The 16504-nt window shown below is 37.5% G+C and overlaps 1 protein-coding gene across 4 annotated transcripts in view; it reads right to left on the bottom strand.

The window, feature by feature from the left end:
- AKAP7 (A kinase (PRKA) anchor protein 7) overlaps window positions 1-16504 on the bottom strand; it is a 90090-nt gene that overhangs the window by 41473 nt on the left and 32113 nt on the right. For all 4 annotated transcript variants that reach the window (XM_012723732.1, XM_012723740.1, XM_012723748.1 and 1 more), the window contains one exon: window positions 15996-16108. In XM_012723732.1, the coding sequence (XP_012579186.1) occupies window positions 15996-16108 (113 nt within the window). The remainder of the gene's footprint in view (window positions 1-15995; window positions 16109-16504) is intronic.

Genomic DNA, 16504 nt, shown 5'->3' with positions numbered 1-16504 from the left:
GGTCAGTGCAGAGAAACCCGGGCATGGCACAGGTCACAGGCAGGCAGGAGGCTGCTGCCCTGCGGAGGGAGAGAGCGGGTGGAAAGACGCACCTGCATAGGCACAGGTGGGCAGAGGACTGCTGCCCGGAGCCAGTGCCCTGATAGAGTCCTTTTCTCTTTGGGAGGGGCTCACGCCTTTGTGGAGTGGCCTGTTTGCTGCTGATTTTGGAGAACTATGTGGAATCCTAAAGGGACCTGAGATTTCACAGTAGGTCCAATATCTCTATCTTTACCCTCCGGTCTGTGCTCCCTACAGCAGTCTGATATGGGAGTCTGACACCTGCTTGGGCCTTATGCCTTGTGATAATATACCAAGGGTCTTGATTTCTATGACTGGGTTAATGGTCATGTTAGTCCCTTCTGCTCCCACCTCCTTGCATGAGTCAGGTTTTAACCTTGTGATGTCTCCTTTAGGTTTTCTACTCTCCTCCTCCATCACAGTATATTTCTCTTATGCAAAATAAACACATTTTTCTCTTTTTATAGGCTATGCCATGAGTAGTTTTTATTTTCTTAGTTAATAGTCAAGTCCATAAGTAATATATAGATATATATAACATTTTATGTCCGTATAGTATACCATTTTTTGGTGATATCCTAGTGAGCTCATTCTTTACTAGAGGGCAATTAAATTAGATGGTTCTAAATTTTTTATATTATATTTAACATGTCATTGCTGATGCGTTTTTTGTTCTATGTCCAAACTGCACCCCTCATCTTTCCTAACTGCTCCACTCACAGACATTCCTAACCCAGTTACTTGATTCCCCTATTTCTTTCAACGCCACATCCAATCAAATCCTATTAGCTCTATCTTCAAAATACATCCAGTTCCTCATTACCTTTGAGCAGCCTTTTTTCTGTGCTTCGCCAGAATTTTGCAAATGATCTCTTGTTTTCCCACCCTCATCTCTTCTATAGCCAGAGTGATACTATAAAGTGACACATCAGATCAGGTCATTCTGCTGCTCAATCCAGTGTCCTCATTTCTCTCAAGGATCCAGTTTCCCAAACAGCCTTCAACGTACTATTTTGCCAACTGCTGTGCTTCTTGCGCATTGTCTCCTATTACTTTCCCTTTCATCCCCCTCCAATTTCCTGACTTACTGTTTCTTGACATGACAAGCACAAACCCACCTCAAAGTCTTTGAGCTGCCCATTGCCTTTTTTTCCCTCTTTTTTTTGGGGGATAACATTTCCCCAGTTATCGTCAAGGCCCATCACACATCTGCTTTCATACCTTGCTAAAACATTACTTTCCTACTACGGTCTCACCTGGCCACCCTATTTTATTTGCATTCCTGCCCCAATTTGGTACTCCCAAATTCTCTCACCCTTTATCTTTATAGATCTTTATGTAAATACTTCCAAGTTATTTACTATCTTCAAACAAATTATGTTATTTACATTTTATGATGTAAAATCATTTCATGATTTTTCATGTCCATCATGATCTATCTCCTAGTTATTTACATTTTATGATGTAAAATCATTTCATGATTTTTCATGTCCATCATGATCTATCTCCTAGTTAGAATGTAAGCTCTACACAGGAAAGAATTTTTGTTTGATTTTTATTTACTGAAATACTTTCAAAGCCTGGATAGTACTTGACAAAGAGTAGTACTCAATAAATATATCACAAATGCAGAGAAGGATAGTTTCCAGGAATGACGAGTTGACATCGAATGCTATTCACAATTCAGTAAAAATGAAACTGAGTGGATTTTTAAATCTGTTAAGTAGGCTGTCTCAGAGAAAGAGCTGAGCATGATGCTTTAGAGCAGTCAGAATGTGAGTTCAAATCCTGACTGACACTTCAGCTATGTGGTTTCACTCCACATCCCCATTTATAAAATGGGTTTGTTATAGCACCTACCTCTAAGTGTCATATGACTTAAATAAGGAAAATATTTTTAAATGCTGAAAACACTGACATATATATTAAATGTCATGATATATATAATCATTATGGAGCTTAAGGAAATAATTTCAGTAGAGATAAGATTTTTAAAAGAATCTGAGTCAACAGAAACTGAACATTCTTGTCTCTCTTTTAAATACTTGTGGGTATGCTGGGGTAGGGACATTCCTATTGTTCCCATAGAATAAAAAGGAAAAGGTCAGCACTAACTTAGCAGATAACTTAGCAGGATATAGACTTTTCAAAATGCTAACCATTCTAATCTCTATTTTAGTTCTAAAAGATTTTCTAAAAAGACTATGTGAAGGAAATATATAGGGACAGCTAATTATGTTAGGCTAGTTTATTTAACATTAGCAAAAAGTAAGTTCCAACCATTTTGCAAAAATTTTTCACAGGTGATTTCCAACATTAAGGAACTAATTTTTATTCAAGTGGAAAGAATTCAATTCACTGATTCATGAATTAGAGAGAGAGTAGTGGTTCAAAGAGGTGTCATGCCCTGATGAGAAAACAACAATAATAATATATCTATAAATATGTAAGAATCTGTTTTTTTCATATATAATGTAAGTATGATCTTTGTTCTCTGAAGAATTTTTTGTTTAGCAATATACTTATTTCCTAGAAACATCTATCTGAATAAGTCCCATCATCCAGCTGCAGCAGGTGGTGTTTTAATTTCATAATAAAAGGATTGTCCTTCTAAGAAAATAGAACTTTTTATAGAAAAAATAGAACTTTTTATAGAAAATCCACTAAGAAACTAGTGCATATCATTTAGGGTAAGGCTAAGAAGTTTACTATTTTCTAAGTAGCACCATGGGGTTGTCAAAATCATCCCAGAAACATAACCTACAAGGATCTATTTTAAAGCTAAAAAAACTGATGATGGCATTATTTTCAGCTTTTGGACCATCAAATTATTCCTTGCTTTCCTTCTTCACGGGTCAGAATCCCTCTGAGGAATCTTGTTATGTACAGATGAATGGAGGTATAACATGTTAGGAGAATTCAAAGAAGAACAGAAAAGTGGCTAATGTTAGGAAAATTTGACCTGTAAGGAGAGTTGGGATTGTTTCAAATGTAGAAGAATATTATATGGGGTATCATCAACAAAACTGCTCAAGGAGTTATAATGCTGGAATTCTGTGTATGCAAGATTAGAGTCTAGTACTGTGTTTAAAAACTACTTTGCCTTGGACTAACAAGAGCAGAGTATATATTGAAAGACTTCATACTTATCACTGTACCAAATATAGGTGGTATATCCACTATGCATCATAACAATGAAGAAGAAATTAGGTAATTAAATACAGGATCACATTTTGAAATAATAAATTAGTGGCAAGAAACATCAAACGAAACTGTTTCGTTATTTATAAAGAACTAAAGTTTTATTTTTCTTTAGTCTAGTCTTAGTGAAAGATGAGAGAGAATTAACAATGATAACCTTTGATACAATGTACCATGAAACACAGAGGAACATTATTCTTGAATATAAGGTGGCAATCAACAGCCAACACTGGAAAATGCCATCAAGATCCTGGTGAGTATTTTTAGAATCTAATGGCTGCATCTGATAAGTAATGGAAATTATTTACTTAGGAAGCACTCACCATATCATTTATATTTCGCTAAGTCGTGCCTATAATTTAATATATTCCAAAGAGGGCTCAGACTTATATTACTATGCATCCAATTCTATTTTCAATATAGGAAGTAAACAGAGCCAAGAAATATGAATTTTCACTTTAGTTAACAATTTGAATGTGAAAATAATCCACTTAAGGGTCTGGAAGATAAAATACTATGCATCTTTAATTTCTACAAGCTATTGTGAACACAGAAAGAATGGAATAGCAGTTTTATCAAGAGTGTTGACATTTCTGGTAATAGCAGATCGCTTATCATTGCCAGCCTACTGTCAAACTGCAACATACAAACAGGCTGCCTCTCAGACAAAAACAAGTGTGTCCCACTAGTGGTAACTTGAAATTCTTGGAATTCTGCTGTTTTCCAATAGTTTACTGCTGTCACGCAGTGTATTATAAAAGAATGTAGAGTTCCTGTGCTGGGTATGAAGCCAAAATGTAAGTTGGGAGCTGAACCAGAGTGGCTTGTCACTTTGGGCCTTAGCTGGCTAAAGAGAAATAGATGGTGCTGTGCTACCCCCGTTTTCATAAGTAAAAAGGGGTTACAGGGCTTTCGTGGTGTGATACTGGCTCAAAAGCTAAAAGCATTTCAATAATCACTGTCACCAAGGAAAAGGTGCACATCAGCGATTCAAAGTTACAAGACTATATGACATAGGTCTTCTCTGAGACAAATTTTACAACTCATTTATAGTTCTTAATGTTCCCTTCCCCTCTTGTGTGATGACATTTGTTTATCCTGTTTAATCCCACCTTCCTCCTGATACAGACCCCTCCATGACGATCTTGTCAGCTGCAGTCTTCCCTCAGCCTCTCTAGGAGGGGTGGGGGGTAAAGAGGCCTTTCCCACCCAGGATCAGTTCCATGCAAGCCTATCCTTGACAGAGATGGAAAGGGACGAGAAGTCTTCCCTGCCCCAGCCAACAGGCTCTGCAACAGCACAGGAATTGCAGACTTAGTGTCCAGCGCTCGTGGCTGATAATTGTCTGGCAACCTTCCCCCGTCTTTCTGCTGCTCTGACCAGTCCAGGGGGCAGGACAGGCCGTGGTCCCCAGGTCTAGTGTGCCTGTCTCCAGAGGCCCCTGAACCCTGCCTAGTGCCTGTGTATAAGTTTAGAGATGAAAAAGTAGGAGCTATAAAAAAATAAAAAGACAACAGACTTTGAATCAACCTAAAATAATTGCCTCTATTATCAGTATAATAACACTGATTTTAAAAAATACTTATATAATATTATGAGCAGGCAAAGCTCTAAGAACATGTATAAATTCATTTACTAATCACGAAAACTCTAGGAGTACATCCCCAGATAAGGACACTAAATCAGAGAAATGAGGTCACTTAACCTAAGAACACACAGTTCTATGAGAAGCTTGGATTTGAATTCAGGACAAGTGGAGAACACATAAATTGAAAAGTACAGAATGATAACATTCAAGCACTTTGCAATTTAAAATATTAAATTTATATGAATATTAGTCATAAGATATAATCATATATACTACCATGTTTCTAAAGCCAATGTGAAAATTACTTTGGGTATCTCTGGAATTCTAAAACACCTGTTTTTAATACAGAACACTAATGCTAATAAATCAATATCCATAGTAAATGAGTTTCATAGAGGGCAATTATAAAGAATCCACAGATGCTACATATAGAGTAATTATCCAAACAACCTGTAAAAAGAACTCTTAGAATAAAAAAAAAATTACTGGTAAAGATGTCTGCATTTTCTGAACCAGTTTTTTGAGTACACAGTACTTCTTAATTCTTCATTTTACTTTATGCTGAGCATCTTTGCAATTCTCCATGGGGGTTTAGATAGGCCATCTTCGTAATCCCTCTATTTATAAATTTGCCTTTATCACTGCTGCCTTGTTTAATCTTGAGGCATTTGAGAAAGAAAAGCAGAAACTCTTTACCCTAGCATTGTAGCCAACATTTACAAAATTATACGTTTCAACAAACAATAAATAGAAGCATAGCTATTATAACTATGTTTTTAATCTACTGCTGACACCTCTTTCCAACACTTTGAGAGGAGCTAGATGCTCCTTGGAGTCTCAAGTGGCAAAGCAGTCACAGGGGGAAGGTGAGATATAACTGCTAATGGCACAAGTTGCATCCCAATGTGAAATGGGCTGCCTGACTGTGAATCTCCACCCACGTGCTTCCAAGGGACTTTAAGGAGACTCAACTGCAGAAGGACACCGAAAAAAGGTAAAAAAGAGTTTATTTACTGAAAAAGGTTAGGTGAAAAAAGGAATAACTTGAGAAAGAGAGAAATAACTTGGTGAATGCGTCCTACCTGTTCTGCTGAGCTACGACCCCAACAGCTTGCTGAAGGCCAGCAAAAAAACAACCACCCCCAAGGCCACATGTCCATAATACACCAAGCCCAGCTGCTTAACTCCACCCCTAGTTCACAGCATTCACCTTTGGTGGTGATGGCATCATGGGATTTGTAGTCCTTGGTGTCTTGGATCTCTTTGGCCTGGGTGGGGCTAGGGTCCATCCATAAAACCTGCGTTTGGGCCCTCCCTGGTGGCGCAGCGGGTTAAAGCACTGCACTGAGAAGCTAAAGCCACTTCCACATGAGTTGGATCCCCGCCTGCCCCGGAGGTGACCACATGGCGTGGCAGACCTCTCCTGACCCGCCCGCTGCTCCCCTCAGCAGTGTACTTCGTAGATCTGCCTGTTTTGCTCCCCACTCTGTCTCTGGTGAAGCCTCTCGCCGCCCCTAAGCCTCTGGCCTGTACCCCAGTTCTATATGTATAAATAAATAAATCTTAAAAAAATAATAATAATAATTAAAAAAAAAAAAACCTGTGTTTGCTTGAGTTCATTCAGGACCTTGTCTTCCCCACAACAGCTTCACAAAAGTTATGCAGAGAATATGATTTACACTTCCTGGGCCTAGAGTTTCTTTCCATTAGAAACTGGCATCAGACAAAACAGAGGAAGAAACATGGCTTCATCCACACAGCTCATCATTTTACTAATGACATGTTAACCATTTAATGGTACCCAAGAAGTTCTCAAGGTGACCGGGTAAATACAGTAAACACCGCAGCACTTTTATTTACAGCACAATCTCTGCCCATTTAAGCACTTTCTTTTTTTTGCCTACTTCACAAATCTCAACTTCTCTTTGTGTCTTCTTATGCATGCAGCTTTTCTCATTATAATGAAACAAAAAAAGGGTCTCAAAAATGAGGCATCTGAGAATAATTCCTATTCAGTTCAATCTCTGCAGGATTCTCTATTCTCCTTGATCAAACTCCAGCTGTGTTCCTGGCTCACCACAGTTTTGTGGTTGCTCAAATGTAAACAAGCTACACCCGGCTCCTCCCTAACACATCTGTTTTCCTAGCATTTTGTTTTTTTGGAGCAAATAACTGCACGTTCTCTTGAATTCACCAATTTAACCATTTACTTCTATAAACTAAAGACAAAACATAATATACTTCCACACAAAACTTGTCACCATGTGTACTATACATTTGCTTAACCTCTACTTTCCAACATGCAGTAAATATTGCCACTCATGTAAAAAATTCTCAGGGTCTCAACAATGAAGCAGGAGAATGAAGCTGTTTGGTGGATCACTCAGAAACAGGTTCACAGAAAAATCCTCACAATAAGTTTAAATTTTCCTAAAACTCAGTTCTATACATTACAACACACTTGTATTATATTTAACTGTGTTCTGCGGAACTATTCACCTAAATTAGCTAAAATATCTATAGGTAAAACTTCAGACCCAACTTAGACTCAGGGACAGTCCAAATGAGAGTTAAATGGAATGGTTATACAGAAGGAACTACACCGACAAAATATCATAACTCTATCGATAGACATTACTAATTGTAACCCTGCAATGTTAAGAACGATCTAGACATGTTTTGTAGCTCACCCTGCAAATATTTATCTAGTATTTGCTTCTTTTCCCATGTCTTATGAACTAATCAATTCCCTTGATTACCTTCCCATCAACATCCTTCCTTCAGCTCCTAAACTCAACATTAAATAGAACACCTTCACCTATCTCATCCTCTTTCAACTTCCCAGGCACTTTCCATCATCACTTAGGGCAGAAGTCCCTACCTACTGGGAAGGTGTCCCAAAGAGGAATATTGCAAGAACTGGGCAAGAGCAGGAAAGAAATAACAATATGCCTTACACTGAGTATGCTATAATTTAGGAAATGGAGCAAGGAAGAAAGGTGCTCAAGAATATAAACTTTGAACTTCATTTGGTTAGAAATGTTCCATGATATCATTAGAGATAAGAGGAGGTATAATAGGAAAATATAATTGGACATGGAAAATCATTAAACATATGACCTGGGGATCATCTGTTGCCCTTTAAACCAATCTGAAAATGAATGCTTCTCTCCAGATAGATCAAGAAATGTACCCAAAATATGATGCACACAATTTTACATACAATGCACCTGAGAATCTTTTGTTCACATCACAAACTTAGTCAAAACATTTGACTGTAAAACCTCTCCTTGGTACTCTTAAAATACAGAATTACAGTTTTTCTAGTGGGCTCAGAATCAGTATATATCTGTGAACATTAGATATTGCTTCCTGAGAAGTAAAAAAAGAAATCAGACCAGCTGGTAATATTCACACAGCCTTCTCTTTCAAAGATTTCAAAAATTAAGAATACTTTCAAAGTTTTAAGGAGCTCTTACAGACCAATAAAATAAGTGGGTTTGGTAGGCAAAAATAAGTAAATAAAACAGAAAATTAACAAGATGAAGGAATTGGTATATTGACATAATAAAAAATTATACCCTTGTATAGTCTCTCCTGCTATATCCAGCCTAACAATGACAGTGGGCAGAGTCCCAGAAAATTCTGACACCAAACTGGACACCACTGCCCTCCACATCAACTCCACTTTATACATTTTAGGCAACTGCTAGGAGGAATGTAGGTGATAGAGTTATAACCTACTGAGGAGTATGTTTAACATAATTTCCCTATATATTCAGTTTATGCCCAAGGTCACTATGCTCCCACTTTAATTCCACTGAGTTAAGTTCTAGAGCTATTTGCACTGAAGTCCAGAAGTACTCTCCTTTGGTATTCTCAAATTATCAGTGTTGGTCAGGGAGAGTGAGAAGCTAGATGAACTCTAAAAGAGTTCATGAATAAAGCAATGGGTATGAGTAGGGAGAGAATGTTCTTAAGGTGTAAGATCAGTAGAAGGAATCACAAAGAAGGTTCTCCTAGATAAAGGCTGATAGAATCCCATTTATTGGAGTGCCAACATGAAATAATACTATGAAAGACGGGTTGAAGATAGATATGTCAAGGTGTGAAGCTGTACTTCAAAAACATAGAGTATTGTAAACCAATGATTAGTCAATAAAGTGCTATTTTTAAATCATAATTATCAAATTCAGCTATGGTGAAGGTAGTAGTCAAGAAAGGAAAAGAAGTATTTTCATACTTTGGCCATCGAAGGTATAAAGATACAGTGTTACTAGAAGGCCTTAATGACAGCTCTCCAACGTGGTGTCACAAACTTCGCTAAAACTTTAAAAAGTCTCCATTCTGATACATAATTAGAGAAGGAACACTTAGTGCAAGAAACAAGGTGGACTCTGCAGCAAAAGGTGATGAGCAGGTTTTGTCAGGTCTCTAATTCAGATTATATGACCTTTGGCCCTAGCAAAGAGGTAAATAACTTCTTTCTTTCATTTACTAGAATGCCCAAGAGAAAGATAATCAAGAAAGTCAGCAATTCAAAAAGTTAGTGGTATTCGATTTTTAAGGAATCTCTCCTTAAGAAAACAAAAATCTAATGAAAGATCAAAATAAATCAGTTCATGTTTATGAATAGAAGTATAACTAATATAAACCAGTTATAGTTTGAGATTTGCAATCTAAAGTGGGATTCTCTAAGAATTTCAAGTAAAAATAGAACTTATCTTCTTTTATCAGGCAGTTGTTATAACTTACTAACAATTGTATTAGTATTAGTGTAATTCTGTCATTCTTGACTGTGGTAGAGAAAATCTCATTACCACCCAAATAATTTTACTTGGTTTGCTTCTTATGTGACTATTCAGGTAGGTGAGAAATTAGCTATTGTTGCTTATTAAACAAGCTAAGTCTTATCAACACTATTTTGTATTAGTATTAGTTTCTTGACTACATGTTCAATTTTATCTTTACACATAATCAATTTACTGTGGGTTTTCCAATTTCCTATGAGATTATTATGTGCCATTCTGTCCTTGACCAGGAAAGTGAAAATCATTTCAAATTATCTAAGACTAATTTACTGAGAAAAATTTTCTCATCATTAATGAAATGCGATGAACATAAAATCTATATTTTAGGGCTCTCCCTGGTGCCACAACGGGTTAAACCATAGCACAATGAAGCTATCTGAAGCCATTGCAGCATGAGTTCAATCCCCCGCCAGGGAAGTGATCCACATGGCGCGGCAGATCTCCCCTGACCAGCCTGCTGCCCCCCTCAACAGTGTATTTCATCTGCCTGTTCTGCTCCCCACTCTGTCTCTGGTGAATCCTCTCACCTCACGCATCTCCAGCCTGTACCCTGGTTCTTGTATGCATACATAAATAAATATTTTTTAAAATCTATATTTTATTAGTGAAGGCAAATTAATGCAAGTTTTAATACTAACTTTAATACTTCATTATTACATGTTTTAATACCAGTTCTGAAACTACTTCTTGAATTACTCTTTAATCAGAATTTTGCCTGTCAACAGACGTGCTAGGAGGTAAGTTAAATGTCCACTAAGCCTGGATATATGAAGCAAAATGTCATTTAAGCCTAATTCTCAAAATCAGCATTTCCTAAACCATATTCTACCAAACACTAGCATTACAAGACAGTCTGGTGGAAAAAGGATTTCATCATTGTTTCCTCAAGGACATTCGGGAAACCATGTTGAAACAGACTAAGTAACTGTTCAAATTATTACTGCTCCTCCTTGTGGTTTCTCTTTCTGTAAGCAGATTAATTATACAAACTGCTCTGCTGAAGTCAGAAGGGACCGTGCAACTTGCTTTGGCCAATAAAACTGTAGGACATTTTAATTACAATGTGGGTCCAACATATCAATCACCAAACAATTCAGGACTTACATTTCCCCCTTAACTGTACCATCAAAACCAAACTGTCATCCACGTTTTTCTCCTTTTGCACTCTCCCTTGCCACACCTACTAATGAGTCCCCTACATCCACTCCCCCTCTTGTGTACTCAAAATAAATCAGTGTTCCTGAAAGAAGTGGCTGACAACTTCAAAGAAACGACCTCTTTCCTTCTAAGTTTCTCTCATTGACTCTGTGAAAAGCTATTTCAAGGAAGTGCAGTTTTAAACCTTAGCTTTGATAGTGAAGTGCTAGTCAGTTATTTGAAAGAGTCAGAAATCAGAAAAGCTATCTAAGAAACTTAGGGTGGGGGCGAGGTGGGGCGGAGGGGGCGGGAGGGAATGATGCTTAGAAACAACTGATCCGCCTGTGTAAGGATCGCAGTTGTTGCTTCCGCATTCTAGAGCTGCATGAAGAGGCTTAGTTGATTTGAAGTTGGTCTTCTTCTGCCACCAAGTGTTAGCATACACTTCTAATCCGTTTCTGCAGCGCTTAAATTGCAGTGTCACTCGATGAGAAAAATAAACCCAAAACATGGAGCTGAGTACCAGACTAAGGATGTGGGACAAATATATTCTAAGGAAACCATACTAATAACTTGAATGTTAGCTCCTATTTCAGAAATATCATAACCTCAGGTTTTCAGATCTTTATTCATTTGATTAAAAACCATAGCTTTGAAAGCACAGCAACAATCAAAACAGCTCTGAATTATATGCACAATGACATTTGTATAAATAAAATTAAGGAGGATTTATTATAAATTCTGGGTGGCTTTATGGACACCTAGTTTTATGATCTGGCAGGAAACTCATGAGCTAAAAGAACAATTGAGGAACACATTTTTTAGCTTTAAAATGTATGGATGCGCATTAGGTGTTGCTAGGTCAATCTAAAGAAATTACTTTTATACATTCTACATTTTCTTCTCATGTGACTACACAGTCCTTATAGCATCTATTTTAATGGCTTCTTAAATCAGTGCTGTAATTTATCACAAATTACTTTAACATTCCCTTACTGTTATGGAAGTCATTTTATAACTTTTTAGTAACCATTTTTCTACATAAAAGTTTCTTCTTTAGAAATGCAGATGGCCAACAAACATATGAAAAATGTTCAACATCACTCGTAATAAGGGAGATGCAAATTAAAACCACCATGAGATTCCACCTCACTCCAGTGAGAATGGCACATCTTAAAACAACTAGCAACAACAAATGTTGGTGAGGATATGGAGTAAAGGAATTCTGCACTGCTGATGGGAATGCAAACTAATACAACCACTATGGAAAACTGTTTGGAGGTTCCTCAAACTGCTAAACATGGAGCTTCCCTACGACCCAGCAATCCCACTCCTAGGTATCTACCCAAAAGACACAAAAACACTGATTGAAAAAATACCTGTACCCCTGTGTTTATTGCTGCTTTATTTACAATAGGAAAGACATGGAATCAAACCAAATGCCCAAAAGTAGATGACTGTATTAAAAAGATGTAGTACATATACACAATGGAATATTACTCAGCAACCAAAAGAAAAAAATACATGCCTTTTGCAGCAACATGGATGGAGCTGGAAGGGATCATGCTTAGTGAAATAAGCCAGAAAGAAAAGGAAAAATACTGGATGGCTTCACTCATAGCAGGCGTATAACGGACAAGGCGAGAAAATAATAAGAATGAACAGTTATATACCAGCAACAAAAGTGTTAGTCAGATTTTATGGGGGTGGAGTGGGGAATGAGATCAAAAACAGTGGGGGGAGGTAAATGCACTGCACTTTGGTGATGGCACATGGGTGATTTGGTGGTGGGAAACCCAAGGGGATTGCAACTGAGATGGGAAAATGCACAAAATGATGGAAAAATAAACTATTGAAAAGAAAAAAAAAGTTTCTTCTTTAAAATATTTCTTTAGGATAATCTCAGCAGCATGAACTTCTTGAAGAATATGAATATTTTATATTTTTATGTGAATTGTATAGTTCATAGCTAATTTACAAGGCATTGTATGCAATCTTTGATGGTCTTTTTACCTCAAGTTCACCCTAACAAATGCTCCTCTCATATAGCATGGTGAGAAGTATAAGTTGATACCACTTTAAAAGGCAATTTGCAGTATTTTTGAAGAGCTAAAATGTACCATACATTTTGATCTGCAAATTCTATTTCAAGGAATTGGTTCTTTGAGTTAGTCACTATCAACCCAAGTAAAAATGAAGATACGTGTTCACTACAGCATTGTTAGTGTTAGCAAAGAAACAGAAGTCAATCTAATTATTCAGCATGGGGAAAATTTTAAAATAATAAATCAGAATAATATACACAGTATGTCCCTTCTTTTATGTGTCTTTTTTCAGTGTGTGAAAGGTATGGAGGATACAATAGAAGCAGTTACCTGGAAAGAGAAATTCCATTGGGCGCAAGAGGGAAGCAGGGTAATGATAGGGAAGAAATTATATCTTTTACTCTACAGTTTGCATATAATTAACTTTTTTTAATATATAAAAGCTTATTTTACATCATTTTGTGCATTTCCCCATCTCATTTGATAATTAACTTTTTACAATGAACATATATTCAATTATTACTTTTATAATTAAAATAACTTTAAAATAAAAATTAAAATATTTGAAATGAGACGGATTTCCAAACGTGTGAGTGAGAAAAAAACCTTAATATTTCAGCTCTCTCATTTTCCTCTCTTATTTCATTGTCAATCTAAACAGTACTGAAAGTTAGCAATACATTCTATTACTGTCATTATCAACAGTCACTCCCTTGAAAGTGGTGGATTTAGAATAAAAGCCTAGGAGAAAACAGTGCTAGGAGAGAACAAATGCATGCAAAACAGTTAAGAAGCAAGAGTTTGAAGGACCACACATGCTCAAATAATCTTCATTCCAAACCAAACAGCAGATTTAAAAATTCTACTTTTCTGAATGTCACCTTTTCATTTTGGCTTTAATTTACACAAGAACTAAAATTTTGCCACATAAAGAAAATGCTGAATTTATTTAAGCCTGTAAGTCTGAAAAATGCTACTCTGCAGACAATGTGGATCAGAAGCATCAGTGGCACTTACCAAATATCAAAAAGCAAGGTCTCAGCCCTCAGTGCCTAACACATGACACACACTTGATAGGTATGTATTGAAATAGTATGATTTGGACTAGAGAGCTCCTGACAGCCAGAAATGATTTAAGGTGAACTGGGTTTGGCTAATGGGAGGGAAGAATATGAGACTGAGAACAAGAAAATTTAACTCTAGACAGAGCTCTAGAACTCAGAACAATGTGAGCTCATTTCTATCATTCAACCTTTCAAAGTTATTCAATCTTTCTAGATAAAATAGGGGAACAAATTCTATTAAATTAACTGCCAAGGAATCATCTACATTCAGTCTGAAATAAGAGTCTGAAGCACCTTTAACATTCCTTTAATAAATGTCTTGGGTGCTCTTGTTTCAAAGTAAATATTTAAAGAAAAACACTATGAAATATGGATATTATCTTTTCCACTGATTTGTGGTTCTGTGATTAGGTTGAAACACGGGGTAATCCATTTGAAAACAAAACAAGAAAGAGTTAAAAGTAAATTTTTTGGTTATAGTCTATAAGTTTTGTCAGATACTATCATAAATTTCAAAATCTAAATCATTTATATAAATTACTTTTATCTAAATATTCTGAAATGATACCTAGTACATATATCATTGAAATTGTGGCATGGCTATCAAAAAACAAAAAGGAAACACATAAGATATCTTTTTGAGGGGAAACTTACAACAGTTTGTAGAAAATGAAAAATCACAGGCACTCAATCACACAAACCAATGTTTTGAAGGACCAAATAAAAAAGATCTACTTATGACTAAAAACAAGTCTCAATTTACAGAACTGCACCCAGTTTTAACTGCCACAGAGTATCAGGAAGAACAAGAAAGAAAACTAGTCTGCATGTCTATCTCCTAAACTCTGATACACAGGGCAGATGTATTCATTTGCATGAGAAAACCCCTAAACTGACGTAAGGATACAATTAGGATACCCTGGGAAATGCTCCGGAATCAGGGATTAAAGTCTCAGCACTGTCAAGCTATTACCAGCCACTGTTGCCTAAGTTTGATCCTGAGCCAGGGAGCTGACCCACATGGCTCAGCAGACCTCTCCTGTCATACCCACTGCTCCCCTCAGCAGTGTGTTTCAGTGGATCTGCCTGTTCTGCTCCCCACTCTTTCTCTGGTGAATCCTCTCACCACTCCCCCACCCCCAGCCTACACCCCAATTCTTGTAGCATAAATAAATCATTAAAAAGAAAGAAAGAAATGTTCAGGAACACAGAAGGAAGTCAAAATGCTTCTGAGTGGCATCTGAGAGAGAAGGAAGTGGCCTAGAATGGCAGAAAGTCACCCTGAAATAGAGTCAAAAGCCAGGTCCCTGAGCTGTCTCCCTCAGGGAGAAGTGCATTGAAGGAGCCAGGGCTGGGGAATCCTTGGCTACCCCTTTGCCCAGTACCTGGAACACTCACTTCCAGTCCTCTCTGCAGGGCAACTGGTAAAAGAGCATGGTGATCTTTTGAAATCTTGAAAGAGCTACAGAAAGGAGGATTAAAAAAATCATGTCCCTCAATGAAGGTGCAGCGACCAGCATGAGGGTATGCTAGCCAGTAGAAGCAGCTCTGAGAACAGCAGGCTGTGAGTAAAGAAAGCAACAAAACAGACGCCTGGCACCACCTCAGGGCCCTTCAAAGGATCAAGCAGATGTGGTTGTAGAGGAGGGCACCTGGCCACAGTCTCCATGGAGGCTCAGAAGCCAACTCAGCTTACTGAGTACTGGAACCAACATCCCAAGAGCAACAGTACTAGCGTCTTGAGAACCACTACAGATGTCACCTATGCTCCTAAGCCTACTTAAGGTCACAAGATTTACAATAAAAATGTCCACTCGGGGCCCTCCCTGGTGGCGCAGTGGGTTAAAGCACAGCACTAAGAAGCTAAAGCCACTTCCGCATGAGTTTGATCCCCGCCTTAGAGGTGACCCACATGGTACGAGAGACCTCTCCTGACCTGTCTGCTGCTCCCCTCAGCAGTGTACTTCGACTATCTGCCTGTTCTGCTCCCCACTCTGTGTCTGGTGAATCCCTGTACCTCAGTTCAGGCCTGTACCCCAGTTCACTATGTATAAATAAATAAATCTTTAAAAAAAAAATGTTCACTCACCTTCTTCCGGAGCCATGGTGCTTTGGACAACTTCATGAAGGTCAAGTGAGGTTTATAACTTCTGTTTTCCCCTGCCAAGATCCCTTTTCCTTGAAATGTCTTTTTTGCAGCCTCTGGGGAGAAAAAGGAATCACAAAAATGCTACTCTCATACATAGTTGCTTTGAATTATAAAAACATATATATATATAAATTTTTGAACTAAAAAAATTGCAAATTCTTTTGCAATAAAGACTATTTTTAATAGTCATTTTTTTACATCATTTTGTGCTTTTTTCCATCTCACTTGTAATTTTCATGGGCTTCCCATCACCAAATCACCAGTGTGCCATCACCACAGTCCAGCGCACTTCCCCCTCCTCATTTCTGATCCCATTCCCAACCCCACCCCCCCACCAAAAAAATGTCTCTGGTATTCCTCTGTGCCTTATCAAATAAAATACCCCAGGATTGCGACAGCAATCTATGGTAACCTGATCCTGGTCTCATTTAAGGCTGTTCATTTGTATC

Source organism: Condylura cristata, unplaced genomic scaffold (assembly GCF_000260355.1).
Source record: "Condylura cristata isolate star-nosed mole 26May11 unplaced genomic scaffold, ConCri1.0 scaffold00001, whole genome shotgun sequence".
Lineage (NCBI taxonomy): Eukaryota > Metazoa > Chordata > Mammalia > Eulipotyphla > Talpidae > Condylura > Condylura cristata.
This window is presented reverse-complemented; position numbering and strand designations above follow the sequence as displayed.